At 38.8% G+C, this 26,346-nt stretch overlaps 1 protein-coding gene across 1 annotated transcript in view; it reads right to left on the bottom strand.

Annotated features, from left to right (window-relative positions):
- The window catches only part of GUCY1A2 (guanylate cyclase 1 soluble subunit alpha 2), a 479,090-nt gene that overhangs the window by 126,041 nt on the left and 326,703 nt on the right, over positions 1–26,346 (bottom strand). The window contains exon 6 of the mRNA XM_086339009.1: positions 11,559–11,702. Within this exon, the coding sequence (XP_086195135.1) occupies positions 11,559–11,702 (144 nt within the window). The remainder of the gene's footprint in view (positions 1–11,558; positions 11,703–26,346) is intronic.

Raw genomic sequence — 26,346 nt, 5'->3', positions numbered from 1 at the left:
GGGGTAGGAAAGGAGGGAGAAGGGGAGGTGTATGGAGAGAGTAACATAGAAACTTAAAATACCACATGTAAAATAGATAGCCAATGGGAATTTGCTATACGACTCAGAGAACTCAAACAGGGGCTCTGTGACAGGCTAAAGGGTGGGATGGAGAGGTACAATAGGAGTTGTACCTATGGCTGATTCTTGTTGATGAATGACAGAAAACCACAAAATTCTGTAAAGCAATTATCCTTCAATTAAAAAACTAAAAAAAATAAAAATAAAAAGTTATATTAACAAATCCCACTGCAATAAATAATAGAGGGATATTCTTCTTGGTCCACCTCTCTAGAGTTAAACCCTATAACTCAACCAACCAAAATGAGCGCACTTATTCTTATAAACCTGTTAACGATCTTAAGTTTCTGTTTAAAAGGCAATCATAGATGGGATATGCTGATCCTATCTAGGGAACCTACATGGATAAGTGATTTACTTACTCCTTGTTTTATTTATACCTCTCCTCTAGATATTGAGGTGTCACATTTGCTGGAAAAACATCGAAAAATCCCACTATACAGCCTCCAAAACAGATAAATACTTAGTTAAAATTTCCATTTAAAAAATAAATAAATAAAAATTATAAGATGGTATATGATTATTAGCTTAGTTCACAATGTTGCTTCCATAAAAGCTGAAGAGAGTTCAAATGTTTTCCTACTCTGGGCTAAGTCTTATGCAGATTTTACTGATAACTCTAACTGCTGAATATGTGGTCAACTTCCCCTTTCCAGCAGCTCTGGATTGCCATGGTGGGTCTCCCAACTCCAGCATGCTGATTGGTTAGTTTTAAGACATTTAATTTTAGAAGAAAAAAATGCTAGTATGATCCTCCAAGAGAAAATCCATCACTTTATGGGATCACTTTTCCTGGCCTATAGCTTCCACCATATAAAATCCTGGACATTCTATGCAATTTTCATATAGTAAGACAGTTTCTCAGGCTCACTGGAAAGCCTACCCTAAAGTTAAAGACAAAACCAAAAGTCTATGGGCTGGAAATATATTCCAAATTTTGGACAGGTTTATTTGGCTCATTACAGGATATGGTAGACTAAATGATAGAACTCTTTTTCGCCGGGAGCAGAAAGATCACTCTTGGATAAACAAAGAATATTTTACTAGAAATATGGGATGGTTACCTAGGGATGACTGTCACCACATCACAGTTCTAAGAGATAATGAATGGTTTAAAACAAACTGGGAAAGGAGGCTTAAAACACACTCTAGGATTCTCTTGGGCCCAAGGACATATGTTAACTTCTTTGAGTCACTCTCCAATCAACCTCCTTATGATGTGTGCTAGATGGACTTGGTCTGTCATTCAATAGTATGATCATTTAGCCAACATCCTTATGCCAGGACTAGGTTTTGAAAATGTAGTTCACATTGAGGCTCTAACAAAATTTATTCAAGGAGCCTTCCATCATAGAAATAATGCCAAATCCCTCTAAATGATGAAATGTCTCTAATGAGAAAAGCTGTTCTATAAAAGAGGATGGTCTTGGACATCATTACAGCTTCTTAGGGAGAGACCTGTGCTATCATCAAAACAAAATGTTTCTCTTTTATTCCAGATGAATCTGTTAATGTATCTCAAATGTTAAAACATATGCACACACAAAAAATTGAGGCCTTACATAACCCATAACCCTCTTTCTGATTTGGGAACTGTTCTGGGAAAATGGCTTGGATCTCCAAAATCCTGATTACAATCTCTTTTGATGACCCTTCTAATGTTCACTGTTGTGTTTCTTTTGATCTGCATCTTTAACAGACTTATAAAATACTTACAGAGTGCTTATAGAAAAGATAATTTGAGTATTATAAACTGAATAAGTAAAATAGTATATTCTCTGGTAATATTTAAAATTAGAATTTTAGCCAATCAATTTTACACTTATTGATTCAAGGACATAACAAAACACTTGCAAGCAATTATAATTGATAATTCAAGTTCCTATTTCCTATCATGATAGGTGCCTCAATGGTGTGTAAAACCATATAAAATTTGTAATTTGTTTTTTCAAAATTTGAGAGACTTGGGGAATTTTCCTTTGTCTTGAGCAAGTATTACAACTCAAATAACTTAAATTGATAAAGCCTAAAAACTTAGATAGTTTGAAATAAACAGTCAACTGATCACATATAAGCTACTGTAACAATCAAACTTGTTTAATGAAAGATTCTTCCAATAAGTTTAGAAACATGCCCATGGAAACAAGTTAGTAGCCAAATCAAAATCAAATAAAAATGACAAAAAGCAACTCTAAACTTTGCAAATAATATAAATTAGTAATGAAGCTAAAATTGAGAGGGACAGAATAAAGAGACAAAGTAGGGTAATCTCACTAGGGGACTATAAGTAAAGGGAAAAAGTATGGGAGACTCCTGTAAGTTGAGCTTTACTCAAGAAAGCAGCTTTGTTTAACCACAAAACCAAGCAAGCTTGCTTAGCAACAAAGCATTCAGCAGACGCAAGAGACATGACCCAGAACAATAAAGTAATGTGACACAAAACCCACATTCTGCCTACAGAGCTCAGTAGTTAATGACCCCTAGGATATGCTCTCTGCACACATAAGAAACAAGACTTTATGGAAAGGTAATATTTCAAAGTAAAGATTCTTATTGTACTGAGACTTAAAATATTTTTTCCATAGTTCCATGATAGTTCAGGCTTGACCATCTAGGGCCAAGAAACTGGTGGAGTTGATGATAGAAGTGTGACATCCATCTACTTAATAAAGAAAAAAGTGGTCTTTTCTCCTTCCCCACTTTCCCTTCGATTCTAAAACTGTAGCCCAGGTTCTCAGGTGCACCCTCTCATCCTCCACTTGTAAACATCACAAACATCCTATTCTAATAAATCACTTCTTATCTATCACTTTACCTCTTGCTGAATTCTTTCTGTGCTGAGACATAAAGGACTAGAGCTCCTTGGAGCTCCCTGAAATGTCACTAAATGATTTCAAAATGATTAAGGGGATTTTAATATTTTGAATTCTCTGTTTGAATCCTTATTAAACCATTATTGGCATGCCCTCTTCTGATTTGATAAAGTAATTCATAGTCAGACCAGTTTCACATCCCCAAAAAGAAAATATGGATGAGCACACTGTAAAACTCTATTCCTTTGGTTTGGTTCTATAGTAATTTAAGTTTGCTTTGACAATGCTGCATCAATATAAACATTATATCTCCTATAAAAGAAAACCCAACATAGAAAAACAATCCCAAATGATAAATTTGCTGAGCTGGTAGCCTTGAAAATGTAAGATGTGATATCAGTTCAATCTGAAATGTGTATTTTTGCCATTTGCTTCACATTTGAGACATCATTCCTCTTTTTTGTTTGTTTTCCTGGCAGTGGTAGGAGTGTCAGTCACACGTGTAAATACTTCAATAATTACGTTGAGGGAACTTAAACTTAGATTTAAAAAAAATTATTGCTCCATGCTTTTCTGTTTTCACCATTGTTGGGAGTGGTTTGAAAACCGTTTCTCCACATTTAAAAAATTTCAAATGTAAACATACATGTACACATTTAGCGTGTGTTATGCTAAGTCACTTTAGTCGTGTCCGACTCTTTGCAACCCTATGGACTGTAGCCTGCCAGGCTCCTCTGTCCATGGGATTCTCCAAGCAAGAATACTGTAGTGGGCTGCCATTTCCTCCTCCAGGGAATCTTCCTAACCCAGAGACTGAAACTGCGGCTTGTGCGGCTTCTGCATTGCAGGTGGATTCTTTATTGCTGAGCCACCAGGGAAGCCCCACACATTAAGCATAGTAATAAAATTAATAATTTTGCTATAATCTCTATATTAATCTTCTTTATTGCATGCTCCTTCATCCAATCACTGTATTTCTTTCCCTAGAAGATAAGCAACATCTTGAATTTTGTATTAGTCATTTCTCACTTTCTACTTTCTCCATCAAGGTATTTCAAAATAACATATTTTTCATCTTTCTAGTTTCTAATTTTAATTCAATAGAATAATACTATAGCATTGTTTATAATACTATAAACAATATTATAGCATTTAACCAGAAATCAAATTGCCAACATCTGTTGGATCATAAAGAAAGAGAATTCCAGAAAAACATTTACTTTTGCTTCATTAACTATGCTAAAGCCTTTGAGGGTGTAGATCACAACAAACTGGAAAATTCTTAAAGACAGGGGTACACCAGACCATCTTATCTGCCTCTTGCAAAACCTGTATGCAGGTCAAGAAGCAACAGTTAGAACCGGACTTGGAACAAAAAACTGGTTCCAAATTGGGAAAGGAGTATGTCAAGACTGTATATTGTCACCCTGCTTATTTCACTTCTATGTAGAGTTCAGTTCAGTTCAGTTTAGTTGCTCAGTCATATCCGACTCTTTGCGACCCCATGGATTGCATCACTCCAGGCCTCCCTGTCCATCACTAACTCCTGGAGTTTACACAAACTCATGTCCATTGAGTTGGCGATGCCATCCAACCATCTCATCCTCTGTTGTCCCCTTCTCCTCTATGTAGAGTACATCATGAGAAATACGGGGCTGGATGAAGCATAAGCTGGAATCAAGATTGCTATGTGCTGTATGCTGTGCTTAGCCGCTCAGTCATTTCTGACTCTTTGCAGCCCCATGGACTGTAGTCTGCCAGGCTCCTCTGTCCATGGGGAGTCTCCAGACAAGAATACTGGAATGGGTTGCCATGCCCTCCTCCAGGGGATCTTCCCAACCCAGAGATCGAACCCAAGTCTTCCACATTGCAGGGCATTCTTGCAACCGTCTGAGCCACTGAGATTGTGGGGAGAAATATCAATAACCTCAGATATGCAGATTACACCACTCTTATGGCAGAAAGCAAAGAGGAATTAAAGAGTCTCTTGAAGGTGAGAGTGAAAAAGCTGGTTAAAAACTCAACATTCAAAAAATGAAGATCATGGCATCTGATCCCACCACTTCATGGCAAATAGATGGGGAAACAATGGAAACAGTGAGAGACTTTATTTTCTTGGGCTCCAAAATCACTGTGGACAGTGACTGCAACCATGAAATTAAAAGACGACTGCTCCTTGGAAGAAAAGCTATGCCAAACCTAGACAGTGTAGTAAAAGACAGAGACATTGCTTTGCTGACAAAGATCTATATAGTCAAAGCTATGATTTTTCCAGTAGTCATGTAAGGATGTGAGAGCTGGACAATCAAAAAAGCTAAGTGCCAAAGAATTGATGCTTTCTAAACTGTAGTGTTGGAGAAGACTCTTCAGAATCCCTTGTCAGCAAGGAGATCAAAACCTGTCAGTCCTGGAGGAAATCAACCCTGAATATTCATTGGAAGGACTGATGCTAAAGCCGAAGCTCCAGTACTTTGGCCACCTGATGCGAAGAGCTGACTCGTTTGAAAAGACCCTGATGCTGGGAAAGATTGAAGGCAGGAGGAGAAGGGGATGACAGAGGCTGAGAGGTTGGATGGCATCATTGACTCAATGGACAAGAGTTTGAGCAAACTCTGGGAGATGGTGAAGGACAGAGAAGCCTGGTGTGCTGCAGTCAATGGAGTCACAAAGAGTCGGACATGACAGTGACTGAACGATGATGATTCTTCCATCACTTGCTTCCTTTGCACAATATTATGTTTTTGACATCCATCCATGTTGATGGTCAGTAGCTGAAGCCATTCTTTTTCCTTGCTGTAATAGTATACTGAGGTATAATGTATCATCGTTTATCCATTCTATTTTTAAATGGATATTTATCTCAAGACTCTTTGGGGCCTTTATGAAAGTATCATTGTGAATAATATTGTGTGTGACTTCTCCTGCATACGCACACCAACTTTCTTGGAGCAAACATTTGAGAGAGGGATTACTGGGTTGTAAGAAAGGCACAAGTTAAACTCTACTAGTTAATGCCAAGCAAATCATACCATTTATACTCCCACCAGGTTTGTATGAGACTTCCTGCTACTCCAATTCCTCAGCAATAAAGTCACTGTCAGACCTTCAAAGTTGTGCCAAACTCATATGTAGGAAAGCTACATTATAGTGTTATTAATATGTCTAATGTGAATGCTGATGAGATTAACCAATGATATTTTATTACTTTTATGTATTGCAAAAAATTATCCTAGCTGTGGTTAACTTTTCATTCTCTATAGGTGTTCTTTGTCAAACAGGAAGGTTTTAGTTTTAATGTAGTAAAATTTATCCATATTTTCTTTTATGGTTTGAAAGTTTTTGGCCTGCCTAGTTTCCAAAAAGTTCTCTACTCTTATTCAAATTTCTAATTATATCATATTGTATGCAAATGTCAAATCATTATGTAGTACACCTGAAACTGACATGTTTATGTTAATTATAGTTTAGTAAATCACTGAGTTTATAAATTCCTAATTATAAATTAATAATTGTATACTACAGCCTATAATATTTAATCCACCTGTAATTGACTTATGTGCATACACAGGAAGTAGGGATGCAATTACATATTTTTTAAACATGGATAACAAATTGGCCCCCAAACATTTATTGAATAGACCATCTTTTCCCTACTGATGAATGTCACTGTTGTCTTTTATCGTGTCCTCTTTTTCTCTCATGCACTACAGTCTCATCGTTGCTCAGTCACTCAGTTGTGCCTAACTCTTTGTGACCCCATGAACTGCAGCACACCAGTGAGAGGGTAACAGGCAGGAAGGCCAGGGGTCTTCAAATGGAGGAAATAGCCTGCAAGTGTCAGACATTTTTTATCTCTCTTAAGCGGCAGGAGGAAACAAACTAGCAATATTTTTTCTTTCTCTATACAAATTTAAAGGGAGGTTTCTCTTAAAATACTGTGTTGCCATAATGACACCTGGTTTCGCCTGAAGTTAGCTATTCTCGAGCCTAGAGATAACCAATGCCTTTTTCTTATGGAAAGGTTCATCTTAAGCTATGCTAATGTACTATGCCTTTACCCCAAACTCTGTCTCCAAGTCGGTTCGCCTCTTGGCCCAGAACCTACTTGACAAACCAGTATGGATATTGTTCCCCTAATCTATGTAAATGAAACTATTTGTATGGTGGTCTGCCCTTCTTCAAGATTCAAGTTAATCATTTTATGGCCCAGGATAAACCATTTGGTGCCAAGATTATCCCAAAATGCATCTTACGGGTGAGGGGCCTGGTGCCATTCTGAATTTTAAGACATTCCTTTCTTTCATTAACAGACTGCTAGTGACTATATAACATCCAGCTGAAGACTAGCAGGGGGGTACTCTTCTGCCCCCTTCTGATGCCTATGTCAGAAGCTTTCTCTATCTCCTTTATACTTTAATAAAACTTCATTACACAAAAGCTCTGAGCGATCAAGCCTCGTCTCTGGCCCCGGATTGAATTCTTCTCCTCCAGGGGCCAAGAATCCCGGTGTATTCGCGTGATTCAACAGCAACCTTTCACCAGGCTTCCCTGTCCTTCACCATCTCCCAGAGCTTGCTCAAACTCATGTCCATTGAGTCAGTGATGCCATCCAACCTTCTCATCTTCTACCACCTGCTTCTCCTCTTGCCCTCAGTCTTTTTGAGCATCAGGGTCTTTTTAGATGAGTTGGCTCTTTGCATCAGGTGGCCAAAGTATTGGAGCTTCAGTTTCAACATCTGTCCTTCCAATGGATATTCAGGGTTGATCTCTGTTAGGATTGACTGGCTTGATCTCCTTGCTGTCTGAGGGACACTCAAGAGTCTTCTCCAGCACCACAGTTTGAAAGCATCAATTCAGTGCTCAGGCTTTTTTATGGTCCAACTCTCACATCCCTACATAACTAATGGAAAAACCATAGCTTTGACTACTGACCTTTGTCGATAAAATGATGTCTCTGCCTTTTAATATGCTGTCTAGGTTTTCATAGATTTTCTTCCAAGGAGCAAGCAGTCTCACTAAGATATGTCTAGTTTTGTTAAAATGTTTTGTATAGCAAAGGAAACCTTGGACAAAATGAAAAGACAATCTACTGAATGAAAGAAAATATTTGCATATAATATAATATAATATTTGAATATAATGATTGATAAGCAGTTAATGTATAAAATATATAAACAAAATATATAAACAGCTCATACAACTCAATGTCAAAAAATAAACAATTCAATTAAAAATGGGCAGAAAACTTGAACAGATACACTTCCATCAGGCATATGAAAAAAATGTTCAACATTCCTAGTCATTGGAAAAATGCAAGTTAGAACCACAGGGAGATACCACTTCATACCGGTCAGAATGGCTCTGATCAAAAAGACCACAATAACAAATGGTGAGGATGTTGAGAAAAGAGGACTCTTGTATACTGTTGATGGAAATGTGAATTTGTGTAGCAACTGTGTAAGACAGTTTGGAACTTACTCAAAAAATTAAAGATAGAAGTATCATATGACCCATCATTTCAACTCCTGGTTATATATAGCTAAAGAAAACCAGAACACTTATTTGAAAGGATATGTGCACCTCAGTGTTCATAGCAGCATTATTTACAATTATGAAGATATGGAAATATTCTAAGGGTCAATCAACAGATTGTGGTATATATATACTACAGAATACTACTCAGACATAAAAAAAAAATGAATAAAATTTTGCCATTTGCTACAAAATGGATGGACCCAGAGGATATTATACTTAGTGGAATAAGTCATACAAATACTGTATGTTATTACTTGAATGTGAAATCTAAAAATTAAAACAAACTAGTGAATATAACAAAAAAGAAATAGACTCACAGGCATAGAAAAAAAAAAAAAAACTATTGATTACCTGTGGGGAGAAGGAAGAAGGGAAGGGAAAAATAGGGATAGGGGAGTAAGAAGTACACATTACTATGTATTAAATAAGCTGTAAGGATATAAAGTGGGCTTCCCAGATGGTGCTAGTGGTAAAGAACCCACATGCCAATGCAGGAGACATAGAGAAATGGATTCTAAGCCAGGGTCAGGAAGATCCCTGGAGGAGGGCATGGCAACCCATTCCAGTATTCTTGTCTGGAGAATCCCATGGACAGAAGAGCCTGGCGGGCTGTGGTCAATAGGGTTGCAAAGAATCTGACATGGCTGAAGCAACTTGGCACGCACAAGCATGCAAGGATATATTGTACAGCACAGGGTATATAGCCAATACCTTATAACAACTATAAGTGGAGCATAATCTGTAAAAATTGTGAATCATGTTATATACCTGAAAATAAGAAAATATTGCAAATCAACTGTATCTCAAAAATATATATACATATCCCATTATACACATTGCAGATGTATCATGAAATTAAGTACAAATGAAGTAAAACATTAAAAGTAAACTAAAATACTTTTTATTTAAAAAGTAAAAAAAGCACATTAATGTAAAAAAAAGATACAGCTTTGAATTCCCATGATTTCTCTTTTGTAGAATTCTTTAAGATTACTGTGTCTGAGACCTGATTTGTGTCTTTCAATAATTCCAGAGAAATTTTCAAAAATATTTTCTCTATTATCTTCATGTGCAGGTAATTCCAACTGAACTTATGTCTCCTATATATTTTACATTCTTTTATTCATATTTCCCCATTTTTAATTCTCTGGACAAATTTATGTATATTTTCTTTAACTGTATCTAATCTGCTTCTAAACTAATCTACTGAGAGTATTTTTGTTTTGGTTTGCTTGATTTTTTATTTTTGTTTGTTTTGGTATAGTGTTGATTGCTTAGAAATTCTCTGGTTCATTTTCAAACCTAGCTTTTCCAGCCTTGGATTTTTAAGCTTCTCTTTATTTCTTTAATTATACTAAGTAATGTCATTTAGATTATGTACAATAATTTTGATATCTGACAACATTCCAGGTCTGTTCTCATCTCCTGTTTCTATTGGTTCTTACTCATAGCACTTTGCTTTCCTATGTGAGTGTGTGTTTTTTCCCCCTTTGTTTTATTTTGCTTTGTATTTAGTATTAGGCATTCATTTTTCAGAGAACTTTATCTGTGGAAATTCTTTAAAGAGTGAATTGAGGTTGACTTTCCTTGTGGAGGGATAGTGTTTTCTAGTGTCCTGTTATCACTTCTAATGATAGAGCACTTTAATTCATCTCTTAAATTTTGTTTATATATATAACTATAATATATATGTGTGTGTATATATATATATGTGTGTGTGTGTGTTCAGCAATATGCTTAGTAGTTTCCAAAACGCTACTATTTGTAAACTATTTAACACTACATTTTAATAATTTTATTCAGAAGGGTCACTCAGGGTATCTACTTTGCCATAGTGCCAAACTAGAAATGTATTCATATTTTGAGGTGTTTTCTGTATTTTTTGACCCATCATTGATGAACTGTTATTAAAGAGATGCCTTGAATTCAAGGTTACTTTGCCAAATACAAATTTTGGTTTATACATATTCATAGTAAAAGTATTTCTGGGATCTATCAGGTGCTTTCAGAAATATAGCTGGGTGACTTTATCCATTCTCAGATGTAAATCCCAACTGCAGACAGCTATCAGCATCAAAAAGAGTACAATACACTGGAAACTACATTTTCCAGCTTTTGATGTTTCCTCAATCTTGGGCTTGTCAACCACAAGTTGGCACTTGCCACGGGCACTTGCCATCGACCTCTATGAGGACTGAATCATGTGCTGCTGCTGCTGCTGATTTTCAACACTCTCTGAAGAGTTCAGGGTGGAGAGGAGAAATGAAGCACTCTGTGCTCAGGGAAAAACTGACCGGCAGATCTTCAGATAGCTATATATTTTCAGGAGCTGATTTTATTAGCCCAATTCTTGTATCTCATCATATCTACAAAAGCACTAAATTCCTTCATGGTGATGATTGCTCCTTGTGACTAGCAGAAATCATCTGCCAAAAAATATGTGCTCAATTGCATGTATTGCCCCGTCACCAAAATCACATATATACTGACCTTTGCCCCTCCCTATTTGGAGCAGTTCCTCAGATCTATCTGAGGTGCTATATTCCAGTCTACAGTCCTCATTTTGCCTCAAATAAAACTAAACTCACAACTTTCATGTTGTGCTTTTTTTTTTAAGTCTGAAGGTTCCAACGTTCAAGCTCTGAAACAAAAAAACAATTCAAAAGTAACCCTGAGCCCTGAGCTTCATAAGAACACCTGTACACTATGCACAGGAAGTTGTCCAGGTCCTCCAATTTCTCGCTTCTTATTTCTTGTTCTATGGATTATCTCTCAGGACCAATTCTCATCGTCACCCTTCTTTAGTGGGGGTGAACTGTTCACTAACAGTGGGTTCCTTCCTAGGTTTAATCCTTTAACTTTTTTTCCCCCATGGTAATTTGTCTTCCTCACACTTTTTCCTATTCTGGGTGGGTCATATTTCATTTGTTCCTTTCCTGGATTTGTAAGTTATCTCTAGTAATCCCTCTTTCTTAAGCAACTGGCTTATCTAGATCTGTAAACTATAGTAAGTAGAATTCAGAATGGAATTTCTTGCCTTCTTCAGTTACAGGTGCATTACTATTCAAACAAAATTGTTGAGAGGCTTACCTGAATTGGTCTTCCATCAGGTGTCAACACCTCTTCTGAAAGTTCCATCATCTTCAGGGCCATCAGAGCAATGGGTTTAGCATGGCAAAGGCTTTTTCTGTGGAGCCCTGCAGCAACACAGTATGCATCACCTATTGTTTCCACCTGCAGCAATCAGACAGATTAAATGCAAATGTGTGATAATGAACCAAAACAGAAATATTATCTGTGATCACAAATGTTGCTGGAAAATATATCAGCAAAGCACCAGTAATTAAACAATTAGAAAACCTGAGTGTAATCATAGCAGAGTCAAATACTAACATCTAGAGCTGTTTGTTGATCAACATTATCACCATAGATGATCATTAAAACCAGAAACAACTAGAATATAAAATAATTATCCCCCACAAAAATAGGATTGTCACTATTTTGCCTGGAAAATTTCCAAATAATGACATTTTACAAATACACTCTCATCTCCTCAAACCTTCAAGTAGACCTTCACTGGAAAGTAATTCTCTGCAGTTTTTCCAAAATACTCCACACATTTCTTAGTATTAAAATTTTTTTTTAAATTGAAGTATAGTTGATTTACAATGTTGTGTTAATTTAAGGTATAACTATGTTTGATATCAGAGAAGGCAATGGAAACCCACTCCAGTACTCTTGCTTGGAAAATCCCATGGACAGAGGAGCCTGGTGGGCTGCAGTCCATGGGGTCGCTAGGAGTCGCACACGACTGAGCGACTTCACTTTCACTTTTCACTTTCATGCATTGGAGAAGGAAATGGCAACCCACTCCAGTGTCCTTGCCTGGAGAATCCCAGGGACGGGGGAGCCTGGTAGGCTGCCATCTATGGGGTCGCACAGAGTCGGACACGACTGAAGCAACTTAGCAGCAGCAGCATGTTTGATATATCTATAATTTATTGTCTAGCCTATTCTTCAGTTCAGTTCAGTCATTCAGTTGTGTCCTGCTCTTTGGGATCCCATGCTTAACTCTTAATAATTCTAACACTGAACACTTCTTGAATTCATACTCTCTACCATTAATAGCATCAACTGCTTAACACACATTATTTCATTTAATCCTTACAAATATCCTAAGTGGAAGAATTAGTATTGGTTATATTCTAGAGATTACAAATTGAAGCACAGAAACCCCTCCATAATCTTACAATTAAAGAGTTTGCGGACACTGTCAAGAGTCTTTCCAGATCCTGTTGTAACTCTTTTTTAAATTTATTTTTTAATTGGAGGAAAGTTGCTGTATAATGTTGTGTTGGTTTCTGCCATACGTCAACATGAATCAGCCATAGGTATACACATGGGCTTTCCTGTAGCTTAGGTGGTAAAGAATTTGCCTGCAAGGCAGGAGACCTGGGTTCAATGCCTGGGTTGGGATGATCCCCTGGAGAAGGAAATGGCAACCCACTCCAGTATTCTTGCCTGAAGAATCCCATGGACAAAGAAGCCTGATGGGCTACAGTCTACAAGGTCGCACAGAGTCAGACATGACTAAGTGACAAACGCTACTACTACAACTATACATATGTCACTTCCCTCTTGATCTTCCCTTCTATCTTCCACCTCATCCCATCCCTCTAGGTTGTCCTAGAGCATCAGTTTGAGCTCCCTGAATTATATAGCAAATTCCCACTGGCTATCTATTTTACATATGGTAATGTATATATTTCAATGCTACTATCTCAATTCTTCCCAGCCTCTTTCCCATTCTGTGTCCATAAGTGTGTTCTCTATGTCTGCATCTCTATTGCTGCCCTAGGAATAGGTTCATCAGTATCAGTTTTCTAGATTCCATATATATGCATTAATATACAATATTTGTTTTTCTCTTTTTGACCTACTTCACTCTGCGTAACAGGTTCTAGGTTTATCCACCTCACTAAAAGTGGCTCAAATTTGTTTTTTATAGATGAATAACACTCCATTGTATATATGTATCACAACTTTTTTACCATTCATCTGTCAAAGGACATCTAGGTTGCTTCCATGTCCTGGCTACCGTAAATAGTACCGCAATGAACAGAGTACAGTTGACTTTTCAAGTTATGGTTTTGTCAGGGTATGTATCCAGTAGTGGGATTACTGGGTCATATGGTAGCTTTATTCCTAGTTTTTAAAGAAAATTCCATACTGTTCTCCATGGTGACTGTATTAATTTACATTCTTAACAGTGTGTTGAGATTCCTTTTTCTCCACATCCTTCCCAGCATTTATTATTTGTAGATATTTTGATTATGGCCCTTCTGACTGGTGTGAGGTGATACCTCATTGTAGCTTTGATTTGCTTTTCTCTAATAATAAGTGATGTTGAGCATCTTTTCATGTGTTTATTAGCCATCTGTATGTCTTTGGGGAAATGTCTGTTTTAGTCTTCTGCCCATTTTTGATTGGATGGTTTTTCTGATTTTGAGTTGCATGAGCTTCTTCTATATTTTAGAGATTAAGTTTTTGTCAGCTATCTCATTTACAATTATTTTATCCCAATCTGAGGATTATCTTTCATCTTCTTTATGGTTTCCTTTGCTGTGCAAAAGCATTTAAGTTTAATCATGATCCATTTGTTTAGTTCTGTTTTTATTTCCATTACTCTAGGAGGTAGGGCAAAGATTTTTCTATGGCTGTGTCAAAGAGTGTTCTAAGTTTTCCTCTAAGAAAATTTTTATAATTTCTGGCATTACATTTAAGTCTCTTTCCATTGTGAATTTATTTTTGTGTATTGTGTTAGGAAGTGTTCTAATTTCTTTTTTTTAATTTTTAAAAATTATTATTATTATTTTTACTTTGCAATATTGTATTGGTTTTGCCATACATGTACACCTATCCTACTCAAACTCTTCCAGAAAATTGCAGAGGAAGGTAAACTTCCAAACTCATTCTATGAGGCCATCATCACCCTTTTTTTTTTTTTTAATGTATAGCTATCCAGTTTTCCCAACACAGTTTACGGAGGAGACTGTCTTTTCTCCATGGGATATTCTTGCCTCCTTTGTCAAAGCCAAGGTGCTCAGAGATGTGTAGGTTTATCTTTGGGCTTTCTACTTTGTTCCATTGGTATATAGTTCTAGTTTTTTGTTTTTTTTTTCGCCAGTACCATACCATCTTGATGACTAACCTTGTAGTATAGTCTGAGGACAGGAAGATTGATTCCTCAAGCTCCATTCTTCATTCTCAAGATTGTTTGGGCTATTCAGGGTCTTTTGTGCTTCCATATAACAAATTTATTCATTTTTATGGCTTAGTAATATTCCATTGTACACATGTACCACAACTTCTCTAAACATTCATCTGTCAATGGACATCTAGATTGCTTCCATGTCCTAGCTATTGTAACTAGTGATGCAGTGAACACTGGGGTACATGTGCCACTTAGAATTGTGACTTTCAGGGTCTAAGCTCAGTAGTGGGATTGCCAGGTCATATGGTATAATTATTCCTAGTTTTTAAAGGACTCTCCATAATGACTCTATCAGTTTACATTCCCACAAACAATGCAGAAAAGTTCCCTTTTGTCCACTTCCTCTCCAGCAATGACTGTTGGTATATTATTTGATGATGGCCATTCTGAATGGTGTGCTTAATCCTGATTTCATCATCCTCTGTGATTCTTAAATATTGTATTAAATCACGGTTAAAATTCCCCAAATTTCAAAGCATAGAACATGGTATAAAAGTTAGGAATAACTCATTTCTAGAGGAAAGTTTTCTAATTATCAAGGTAAATATGGTGACTAAATCCTAAAAAATCTAATATTTTAATTAGAGCAAAGTGATGAAATATTGTATTAAACATCCAGTTCCACTATCACCTTTTCTGTGAATCACTCCATGGCTCTTCCATCAGTTCATAGTAGCAAAACTAATCCTTTCTTTTACTTTCAACAACACTTTCCATACCTCTCTACTAGAGCTGTCATTAATCAATATGCATGTTTTAATCAATATGCATCAATGCATAATCAATATGTATCCCCAGCTACAAAATAAACTCAAAATGGATTAAAGACCTAAACATAAGGTCCTTAAGAAAAGGATCATGTATTTTAAATGTCTGTATTCATAGTGATCATCAATGTGTCTTATATAACTATTTAGTAAATATATACCAAAGATATACATAAATTTATTATATTTAACTATCAATATAATTTAAATAGTTCAGCTCAGTTCAGTCACTCAGTTGTGTCCAACTCTTTGTGACCCTGTGTACTGCAGCATGCCAGGCTTCCCTGTCCATCACCCACTCCTGGAGCTTGCTCAAACTAATGTCCATTGAGTCAGTGATGCCATCAAACCATCTCATCCTCTCTCGTCCCCTTCTCCTCTTGCCTTCAATCTTTCCCAGAATCAGGGTCTTTTCCAATGAGTTAGTTCTTCGCATCCAGTGGCCAAAGTTATCAGAGCTTCAGCTTTAGCATCAGTCCTTCCAATGAATATTCAGGACTGGTTTCACTTAGGATTGACGGGTTTGCTCTCCTTGCAGTCCAAGGGAATCTCAAGAGTCTTCTCCCACGCTGCAGTTCAAAAGCATCCGTCGTTTGTGCTCAGTTTTCTTTATGGTCCAACTCTCACATCCATACATGACTACTGGAAAAGCCATAGCTTTGACTAGATGGGCCTTTGTGGTAAAGTAATAAGCAATGTCTCTGCTTTTTAATATGCTGTCTAGGTTGGTCATAGCTTTTCTTCCAAGAAGCAAACATCTTTGAATTTCATGGCTGCAGTCACCACCTGCAGGATTTTGGAACCCAAGAAAATAAGGTCTCTCACTGTTTCCATTTTTTCCCCATCTATTTGCCATGAAGTGATGGGACTGGATGCCATGATCTTCATTTTTTGAATGTTGAGTTTTAAGCCAACTTTTTCACTCTCCTCTTTCACTTTCATCAAGAGAATCTTGAGTTCCTCTTTGCTCTCTGCCATAAGAGTGGTGTCATCTACATATTTGAGATTATTGATATTTATGCTGGCAATCTTGATTCCAGGTTGTGTTTTATGAGCCTGGCATTTCACATGATGTACTCTGCATAGACTTTGAAGTCTTTGCATTGGAATTCCCTGGTGGCTCAGATGGTAAAACGTCTGCCCACAATGCGGGAGACTTGTGTTCAGCCCCTGGGTTGGGAAGATCCTTTGGAGAAGGAAATGGCAATCCACTCCAGTACGCTTGCCTAGAAAATCCCATGGATGGAGGAACATGGTAGGCTACACTCCATGGGGTCGCAAAGAGTAGGGCACGATTGAGCAACTTCACTTCACTTTTAACTCTGCATAGAAGTTACATAAGAAGGGTGAAAATATACAGCCTTGACTTACTCCTTTCCCAATTTGGAACAAGTCTGTTGTTCCATGTCTAGTTCTAACTGTTGCTTCTTGACCTGCATACAGATTTCTCAGGAGGCAGGTAAGGTGGTCTGCTTTTCCTATTACTTTAAGCACTTTCCACAGTTTTTTTGAGATCCACACAGTCAAAGGCTTTAGCATGGTCAATGAAGCAGAAGAAGATGTTCTGGAATTCTCTTGCTTTTTCTTTTTTTAAAACTAATTAATTTATTTTAATTGGAGGTTAATTAGTTTACAATATTGTCGTAGGTTTTTCCATACATCGACATGAATCAGCCATGGGTTTACATGTGTCTCCTCATCCTGAAGCCCCCTCCCATGTCCCTCCCCTTCCCATCCCTTTGTGTTGTCCCGGAGCACCAGCTTTGAGTGCCCTACTTCATGCATCAAACTTACATTGGTCATCTATTTTACATATCGTAATACACATGTTTCAATGCTATTCTCTCATATCTTCCCACCCTTGCCTTCTCCCACATAGTCCAAAAGTTGGTTCTTTACATCTGTGTCTCTTTTGCTGCCTTGCATATAGGAACACTGTTACCATCTTTCTAAATTCGATATACATGCGTTAATATACTGTACTGGTGTTTCCCTGACTTACTTCACTCTGTATAATAGACTCCAGTTTCATCCACCTCATTAGAACTGACTCAAATGCATTCTTTTTTTATAGCACAATAATATTCCAAAATGTATATGTACCACAACTTCTTTATCCATTCATCTGCCAATCTAGGTTTCTTCCATGTCCTAGGTATTGTAAACAGTGCTGCAATGAATATTGGGGTACATGTGTCTCTTTCAATCCTGGTTTCCTCAGTGTGTATGCCCAGCAATGGGATTGCTGGGTTGTATGGCAGGTCTGTTTCCAGTTTTTAAAGGAATCTCCATACTGTTCTCCATAGTGGCTGTACTAGTTTGAATTCCTACCAACAGTGTAAAAGGGCTCCCTTTTCTCCACACCTTCTCCAGTATTTATTGTTTGTAGATTTTTGATGGTGGCCATTCTGATCAGCATGAGATGATATCTCACTGTGGTTTTGATGTTGAGCATCATCAACATTTCATGTGTTTGTTAGCCATGTTGGTGATGGACAGGGAGGCCTGGCATGCTGCGATTCATGGGGTCACAAAGAGTCAGACACGACTGAGTGACTGATCTGATCTGATCTGATCTGATGTCTTTTTCGGAGAAATGTCAGTTTAGTTCTTTGGTCCACTTTTTGATTGGGTTGTTTGTTTTTCTGGTATTGAGCTGCATGAAATATCAATTAGGTCTAACTATCCCATTGTATGATTTAAAGCTGTGTTTCCTTGCTACTTTTCTTTTTTGGTTGTTCTATCCATAGGTATGAGTGGGGTATTAAAGCCCCCACTAGTATTGTGTTACTGTTAATTTCCCCTGTCATACTTGTTAGCATTTACCTTACATATTGAGGTGCTCCTTTGTTAGGTTCATATATATTTATAATTGCTATATCTTCTTCTTCTATTGATCCTTTGATCATTATGTAGTGTTCTTCTTTATCTCTTATCATAGTCTTTATTTCAAAGTCTATTTTATCTGATATAAGTATTGCTACTCCTGCTATCTTTTAGTCTCCAATTGCATGAAATATCTTATTCCATCCCCTTACTTTCAGTCTGTATATGTCCCTAGGTTTAAGGTGGGTCTCTTGCAGACAGCATATATAGTGATTTTATTTTTGTATCCATTTGGCCAGTCTTTGTCTTTTGGTTGCAGCATACAATCCATTTACATTTAAGGTAATTATTGATAAGTATGATCCCATTACCTTTTACTTTGTTGTTTTGGGTTCATTTTAATAAACCTTTTCTTGTGTGTGTTTCCTGTCTAGAAGAAATCTATTAGCATTTATTGAAGAGCTGGTTTGGTGGTGAAGCTTTTGTTTGTAAAGCTTTTGATTTCTCCTTCATATATGAATGATATACTTCCTGGGTAATCTTGGTTGTACATTTTTCTCTTTCATCACTTTAAGTATGTCCTGCCATTCCGTTCTGGCCTGAAGAGTTTCTATTAAAAGATCAGCTGTCATCCTTATGGGGATCCCCTTGTGTGTTTTTTCTTGCTTTTCCCTTGCTGCTTTTAATATTTGCTCTTTGTGCTTAATTTTTATTAGTTTGATTAATAAGGAAAGTTATGACTAACCTAGACAGCATATTAAAAAGCAGAGACATTACTTTGCCAACAAAGGTCCATCTAGTCAAGGCTATGGTTTTTCCAGTAGTCATGTATGGAAGTGAGAGTTGGACTATAAAGAAAGCTGAGTGCTGAAGAATTGATGCTTTTGAACTGTAGTGTTGGAGAAGACTCTTGAGAGTCCCTTGGACTGCAAGGAGATCCAACCAGTCTATCCTAAAGGAGATCAGTCCTGGGTGTTCTTTGGAAGGACTGATGCTGAAGCTGAAACTCCAGTACTTTGGCCACCTCATGCGAAGAGTTGACTCACTGGAAAAGACCCTGATGCTGGGAGGCATTGGGGCAAGGAGGAGAAGGGGATGACAGAGGATGAGATGGTTGGATGGCATCACCGACTTCATGGACATGGGTTTGGGTAGGTTTCAGGAGTTGGTGATGGACAGGGAGGCCTGGCGTGCTGTGATTCATGGGGTCACAAAGAGTCGGACACGACTGAGTGACTGAACTGAACTGAACTGGGGTGCTTCACTTTGGGTTTATCCTGTTTGGGATACTCTAGATTTCTTGGACTTGGGTGGCTATTTCCTTCCCCATTTTAGGGAACTTTTGGACTATTATCTCCTCAAGTATTCTCTCATGCCCTTCCTTTTGGCCTTCTTCTGGTATCCCTATGATTTGTCTGTTGGGGCATTTAACATTGTCCCAGATGTCTCTGAGGTTGTCCTCATTTCTTTTAAATCTTTTTTCCTCTATGCTTCATTTATTTCTACTATTCTCTCTTTCACCTCACTTATCCTTTCTTCTGCCTAGTTATTCTACTGTTGGTTCTCTCCAGAGTGCTTTTAGTCTCAATTTTTGCACTGTTCATTATTGATGGCCACTTCTTTATTTGTTTTAGGTTCTTGTTAAACATTTCTTGCAACTTCTCTATCTTTGTCTCTAATCTATTTATCTGTAATTGCTTTTTGTCCTCAAGATTTGGATCATCTTTACTATGATCCAATTCTTTTTCAGGTAGACTCCATACCTCCTCCTATTTTGTTTGGTTTGGTGGTTTTTTATCATGTTCCTTCACCTGCTGAATATTTCTCTCTCTTTTCATTTTGTTTAGATTGCTGTGTTGAGGTGCCATTTCTGCAGGCTGGAAGTTCGTGGTTCCTCTTAGTTGTTGAGTCTGCTCCCTGTGGGTGGGGTTGGACCAGTGGCTTGTCAAGGTTTCCTGGCTGGGAGAAGTTGTGTCTGTACTCTGGTGGGTGTAGCTGGATCTTTTTTCTCTGGAGTACAATGAAGTGTCCAGTAGTGAGTTTGGGGTGTTTATGGGTTTTGCATGGCTTTGGGCAGCCCATCTTTTAATGTTCAGTGTTGTTTTCCTGTTTGGTGGTGCATAGGCGTGGTGTGTCTTGCACTGGAACTTGTTGGCTCGTAGATGGAGCTTGGTTTCAGTGTAGGTATGGAGACTTTTGGGTGCACTCATGTCTATTAAGTTCCCTGGAGTCTGGAGTTCTCTGATATTCTCGAGTTCTGGAGTTAAGCTTCTTGCCTCTGGATTTCAGCCCTTCTGTTACAGTAGCCTCAAGACTTCTCCATGCAGCACAGAAATAACTCTCCACATCCAGGAACATCCAGAGAGATTCACAGAGATACAAAGAAGAAAAGAGGAAGGGAGGAGATAGAGTGATCCAGAGGAGAAAAGGGAGAGTCTAAAGGGGAGAGAGCAATCAAGTTCAGTCGCTCAGCTGTGTCCGACTTTTTGAAACCCCCATGGACTGCAGCATGCCAGGCTTCCTTGTCTATCACCAACTTCCAAAGCTTACTCAAACTCATGCCCATCGAGTTGGTGATGCCATCCAGCCATCTCATCCTCTGTCATCCCCTTCTCCTCCTGCCTTCAATCTTTCCCAGCATCAGGGTCTTTTCCAGTGAGTCAGGTCTTCGCATCAGGTGGCCAAAGTATTGGAGTTTCAGCTCCAGCATCAGTCCTTCCAATGAATATTCAGGACTGATTTCCTTTAGGCTTAACTGGTTGGATCTCCTTGCAGGGACTCTCAAGAGTCGTCTCCAACACCACAGTTCAAAAGCATAAATTCTTCAGCACTCAGCTTTCTTTATAGTCCCACTCTCATATCCATACATGACCACTGGAAAAACCATAGCTTTGACTTGTTGGACCTTTGAGAGCAATCAAGCCAGTAATCAAATCCCTAAGTGAAAACGGATACTGAAGATTAGATTCTTAAAGGTACAAAATTGATAACAAATATAAAAAAGCAGAGATTAAAAACCTAGAATAGACATTAGAGTTTCAAAAATACAATATAAAAATACAAAACAAAACCGATCCCCCAAATTAAAATATATATATGGAATTGTTTTTTAAAAAACAGGGGTTTTTTGGAAAGGTAATAAATAGTAGGCTATAAAAATGAAAGTTAAAGGAGTATTAAAGAACTAAAATTTGTTGATGTATGGCAAAACCAATACAATATTGTAAAGTAATTAGCCTCTAATTAAAATAAATATTTTTTATTTTTTTATTATTATAAAAAATAAAAGAGCCAGGAAAAAAAATAAATTTAAATTAAAAAAAAAGTTATGATAGTAAAAATATATCTAGAATTTCTTTGGAGATGCTGTGTGGTGTCAGTTCAGTATCAGTCCCTTGTTCAGGCTTGTACTTGTTCTCAAGGTGTATAGTTGCCCCTCAAATGCAGTCTCAACATCAACTGCAGTTTTAATCTCTTGTACCTGTCACTTTCAGAGAAGTCCCCCCTTCTTTCTTTATTTTGGCTTCTTCTGTTTGCAAGTCTCTTCAGTGTTAATTTCTGCTCTGACATGACGGGGTGAAGGTGGCCACTCATTTAGGCTCACTTGTTCAGTTGTGCTATGGAGAGAGATGGACACTACAAACAAATTCCACTGGCATGTGTGTGGAATGCTCACATTGGATGGACCACACTGGGTTTGCCACAGCCCAAGGCAGCATGAATTTCCTGGCTCCACACTGCTCAGGCTCCAGGGTGCTCTGCAATGGCACTGTCCCAAGTGGACCCTGTGTTTCATGTACTTCCCAGTCTAAGCCGCTCAGGTTCTTGGGTGTTCTGCAAGGGCACAGATCCAGATGGACTGTGGGTTTTGTGCCCTTCACAGGTCCAAACTGCTCAGGCAACCAGTTGCTTGGCAAGCGCGCTGTCCCAGGTGGGCCTTGCATCTTATGCACTTTCCAATCTTGGCGACTCAGTTTCCTGGGTGCACCATGAGGGCACAGTCCCAGGTGTGCCATGTATCTCCTCTGGGGAGCTGATCTCAGGCTGTGACACTCCTGGCAGATGAGAACCGTCCAGGATCCCAGGAAGACGTCATTATCAACTCGCAGCCTGCTCACAGTTTGGTGGAAGATGTGGTCTCTGGGGCCAAGATTGCAGGAGCCCCTTGCCTTCCGTCTCTGGCTGTTGTGCACCTGCCTCTCTGCCTCTGGGGAGGGACGGCCGTAAATGGCAGTGGGCTTGCTCTCCTTTGGTATTCACTAGGGCATGCACAATCCTTCATTCTGTGAATGCACCAGGAGTCACCATCCTGTGTTAGAGTCTTCCACAGGAAAAGTCCTTTTTTGTGTGTGTGTCTCCGGTGATCCCACGGTTTGGGTTGCTATGGCACATGAGCCCTACAGATTATCCTCAGGGCATTCAAAGGTGGTCCTTATGCTAAGGACCAATGATGCAGCCCATGCTTTCCTGTTCAGACCCCACTTGCTGTTGGCAGATGCAGGCATCTAAGCCACTTTTCTGCAAGTAGTTAAGGTTAGGTGCGTGTTCTGTATCCCCGGAACCCCGAGTTATGTTGCTCTCTGAGATTCCAAGTCTCTCCACAGACACGCCTGTGAGAGGGTTTCCTACTGTGTGGAAACTTACTCCTCCTTCAAACTCCATTCCCAGGATAGGTCTCCATCTCTAAATCTTTTGTCTCTGTTTTTGTCTTTTATATTTTGTCCTACCTCCTTTTGAAGAGACTGGGCTGCCTTTCTGCGTGCCTGGTGTCCTCTGCCACCATTCAGAAGTTGTTTTGTGGAAGCAGCTCAACATTCACCTGATCTTTTGATGAATTTGTGGGTGAGAAAGTGGTCTACCCACACTATTCTCAACCATATTGGGAGCACCTCTTCTCTTGCTTTTTCTATGATCCAGTAGATGCTGGCAATTTGATCTCTGGTTCCTCTGCCTTTTCTAAATGCAGCTTGAATATCTGGAATTTCTCAGTTCACATATTGTTGAAGCTTAGCTTGGAGAATTTTGAGCATTACTTTACTAGCATGTGAGATGAGTGAAATTGTGTGGTAGTTTGAACATTCTTTGGCATTGCCTTTCATTGAGGTTGGAATGAAAACTGACCTTTTCCAGTCCTGTGGCCACTGCTGAGTTTTCCAAATTTGCTGGCATATTGAGTGCAGCACTTTCACAGCATTATCTTTTAGGATCTGAAATAGCTCAGCTGGAATCCCATTACCTCCACTGGCTTTGTAGTGATGCTTCCTAAGGCCCGCTTGACTTCATACTCCAGGATGTCTGGCTCTAGGTGAGTGGTCACACAATCATGGTTATCTGGGTCATTAAGATCTTTTTGGAGAGTTCTCCTCTGTATTCTTGCCACCTCTTCTTAATATCTTCTGCTTCTTTTGGGTCCATGCTGTTTCTGTCCTTTATTGAGCCTATCTTTGCATGAAATGTTCCCTTGGTATCTCTAATTTTCTTGAAGAGATCTCTAGTCTTTCCCATTCTATTGTTTTCCTCCATTTCTTTGCATTGATCACTGAGGAAAGCTTTCTTATCTCTCCTTGCTATTCCTTTGAACTCTGCATTCATATGGCAAGGCTTTCTCCTTTGCCTTTCATATCTCTTCTTTTCTTAGCTATTTGTAAGACCTCCTCAGACAACCATTTTGCGTTTTTGCATTTCTTTTTCTTGGGCGTGGTTTTGATCACTGCCTCCTGTACAGTGTTATGAACCTCTGTCTATAGTTCTTCAGGCACTCTGTCTATCAGATCTAATCCCTTGAATCTATTTGTCACTCCTACTGTATAATCTCAAGGGATTTGATTTAGGTCATACTTGAGTGGTCTAGTGGTTTTCCCTACTTTCTTCAATTTAAGTCTGAATTTTCCAATAAGGAGTTCACCCGAGCCACACTCGGCTCCTGGTCTTGTGTTTACTGACTGTATCAAGCTCTCTGTCCTCAGCTACAAAGAATAAAATCATTCTGATTTCTGTATTGACCATCTAGTGATGCCTATGTGTAGAGTCATCTCTTGTGTTGTTGGAAGAGGGTGTTTACTATCACCAGTGCATTGTCTTGGCAAAACTCTGTTAGCTTTTGCCCTGCTTCGTTTTGTACTCCAGGACCAAACTTGCCTGTTACTCCAGGTATCTCTTGACTTCCTACTTTTGTATTCCAGTCTCCTATGATGAAATGGACATCTTTTTTTCGTTTTAGCCCTAGGAGGTCTTGTAGGTCTTCACAGAACCATCCACCATCAGCTTCTTCAGCATTAGTGGTTGGGGGCATAGACTAGGATTACTGTGATATTGAATGGTTTGCCTTGGAAATAAACAGAGATCATTTGGTTGCTTTTGAGATTACACTAAAGTATTGCATTTAGGACTCTTTTATTGACTATGCGAGCTACTCCATTTATTCTGAGGGATTCTTTCCCACAGTAGTAGATATAATGGTCACCTGAATTAAATTCGCCTATTCCAGTCCTATTCCTGTGAGTGGTGGCTGTGGCACAGGAGTGGCTAGCGGCAGTTGGGTGGTGCAAGAGCAGCGAGTGGCAGAGAGGAGATACCCCACGTCCAAGGTCAGGAGTGGTGGCCATGAGGACATACCCCATGTCCAAGGTAAAGAGCAGCAGCTGCACTTTGCTGGAGCAGTCGTGAAGAGACACCCCATGTCCAAGGTAAGAGAAACCCAAGTAAGAAGGTAGGCACTGAGAGAGGGCATCAAAGGGCAACTGGACTGAAACCACAATCACAGGAATCTAGCCAATCTGATCACATGGACCACAGACTTGTCTAACTCAATGAAACTAAGCCATGCCTTGTGGGGCCACCCAAGATGCACAGGTCATGGTGGAGAGGTCTGACAATATGTGGTCCACTAGAGAAGGCAATGGGAAACCACTTCAGTATTCTTGCCTTGAGAAACCCATGAACAGTATGAAAAGGCAAAATGTTAGATACTGAAAGAGGAACTCCCCAGGTCAGTAGGTGCCCAATATGCTACTGGAGATCAGTGGAGAAATAACTCCAGAAAGAATGAAGGGATGGAACCAAAGCAAAAACAACACCCGGTTGTGGATGTGACTACTGATAGAAGCAAAGGTCCGATGCTGTAAAGAGCAATATTGCATAGGAACCTGGAATGTTAGGTCCATGAATCAAGGTAAACTGGAAGTGGTCAAACAGGAGATGGCAAGAGTGAACATTGACATTTTAGGAATCAGAAAACTAAAATGGACTGGAATGGGTGAATTTAACTCAGTTGACCATTATATCTATTACTGTGGGCATGAATCCCTTAGAAGAAATGGAGTAGCCATCATGGTCAACAAAAGAGTCTGAAATGCAGTACTTGGATGCAATCTCAAAAACGACAGAATGATCTCTGATCGTTTCCAAGGCAAACCATTCAATATTATGGTAATCCAAGTCTATGCCCCAACCAGTAACGCTGAAGAAGCTGAAGTTGAACAGTTCTATGAAGACCTACAAGACTCTCTAGAACTAACACCCAAAAAAGATGTCCTTTTCATTATAGGGGACTGGAATGCAAAAGTAGGAAGTCAAGAAATACCTGGAGTAATAGGCAAATTTGGCCTTGGAGTTCAGAATCAAGTAGGGCAAAGGCTAATAGAGTTTTGCCAAGTGAACACAGCGGTCATAGCAAATACCCTCTTCTAACAACACAAGAGAAGACTCTACACATGGACATCACTAGATAGCCAACACAGAAATCAGATTGATTATATTCTTTGCAGCCAAAGATAGAGAAGCTCTGTACAGTCAGCAAAAACAAGGCCAGGAGCTGACTGTGGCTCAGATCATGAACTCCTTATTGCCAAATTATGACTGAAATTGAAGAAAGTAGGGAAAACCAATATACCATTCAGGTATGACCTAAATCAAATGCCTTGAGATTATACAGTGGGAGTGAGAAATAGGTTTAAGGGACTAGATCTGATAGACAGAGTGCCTGATGAGCTATGGAAAGAGGTTCATGACA

This window comes from Bos grunniens, chromosome 15 (assembly GCF_055505025.1).
Source record: "Bos grunniens cultivar Pamir isolate PY7600 chromosome 15, Bosgru_T2T1.0, whole genome shotgun sequence".
Classification (NCBI taxonomy): Eukaryota; Metazoa; Chordata; class Mammalia; order Artiodactyla; family Bovidae; genus Bos; species Bos grunniens.
This window is presented reverse-complemented; position numbering and strand designations above follow the sequence as displayed.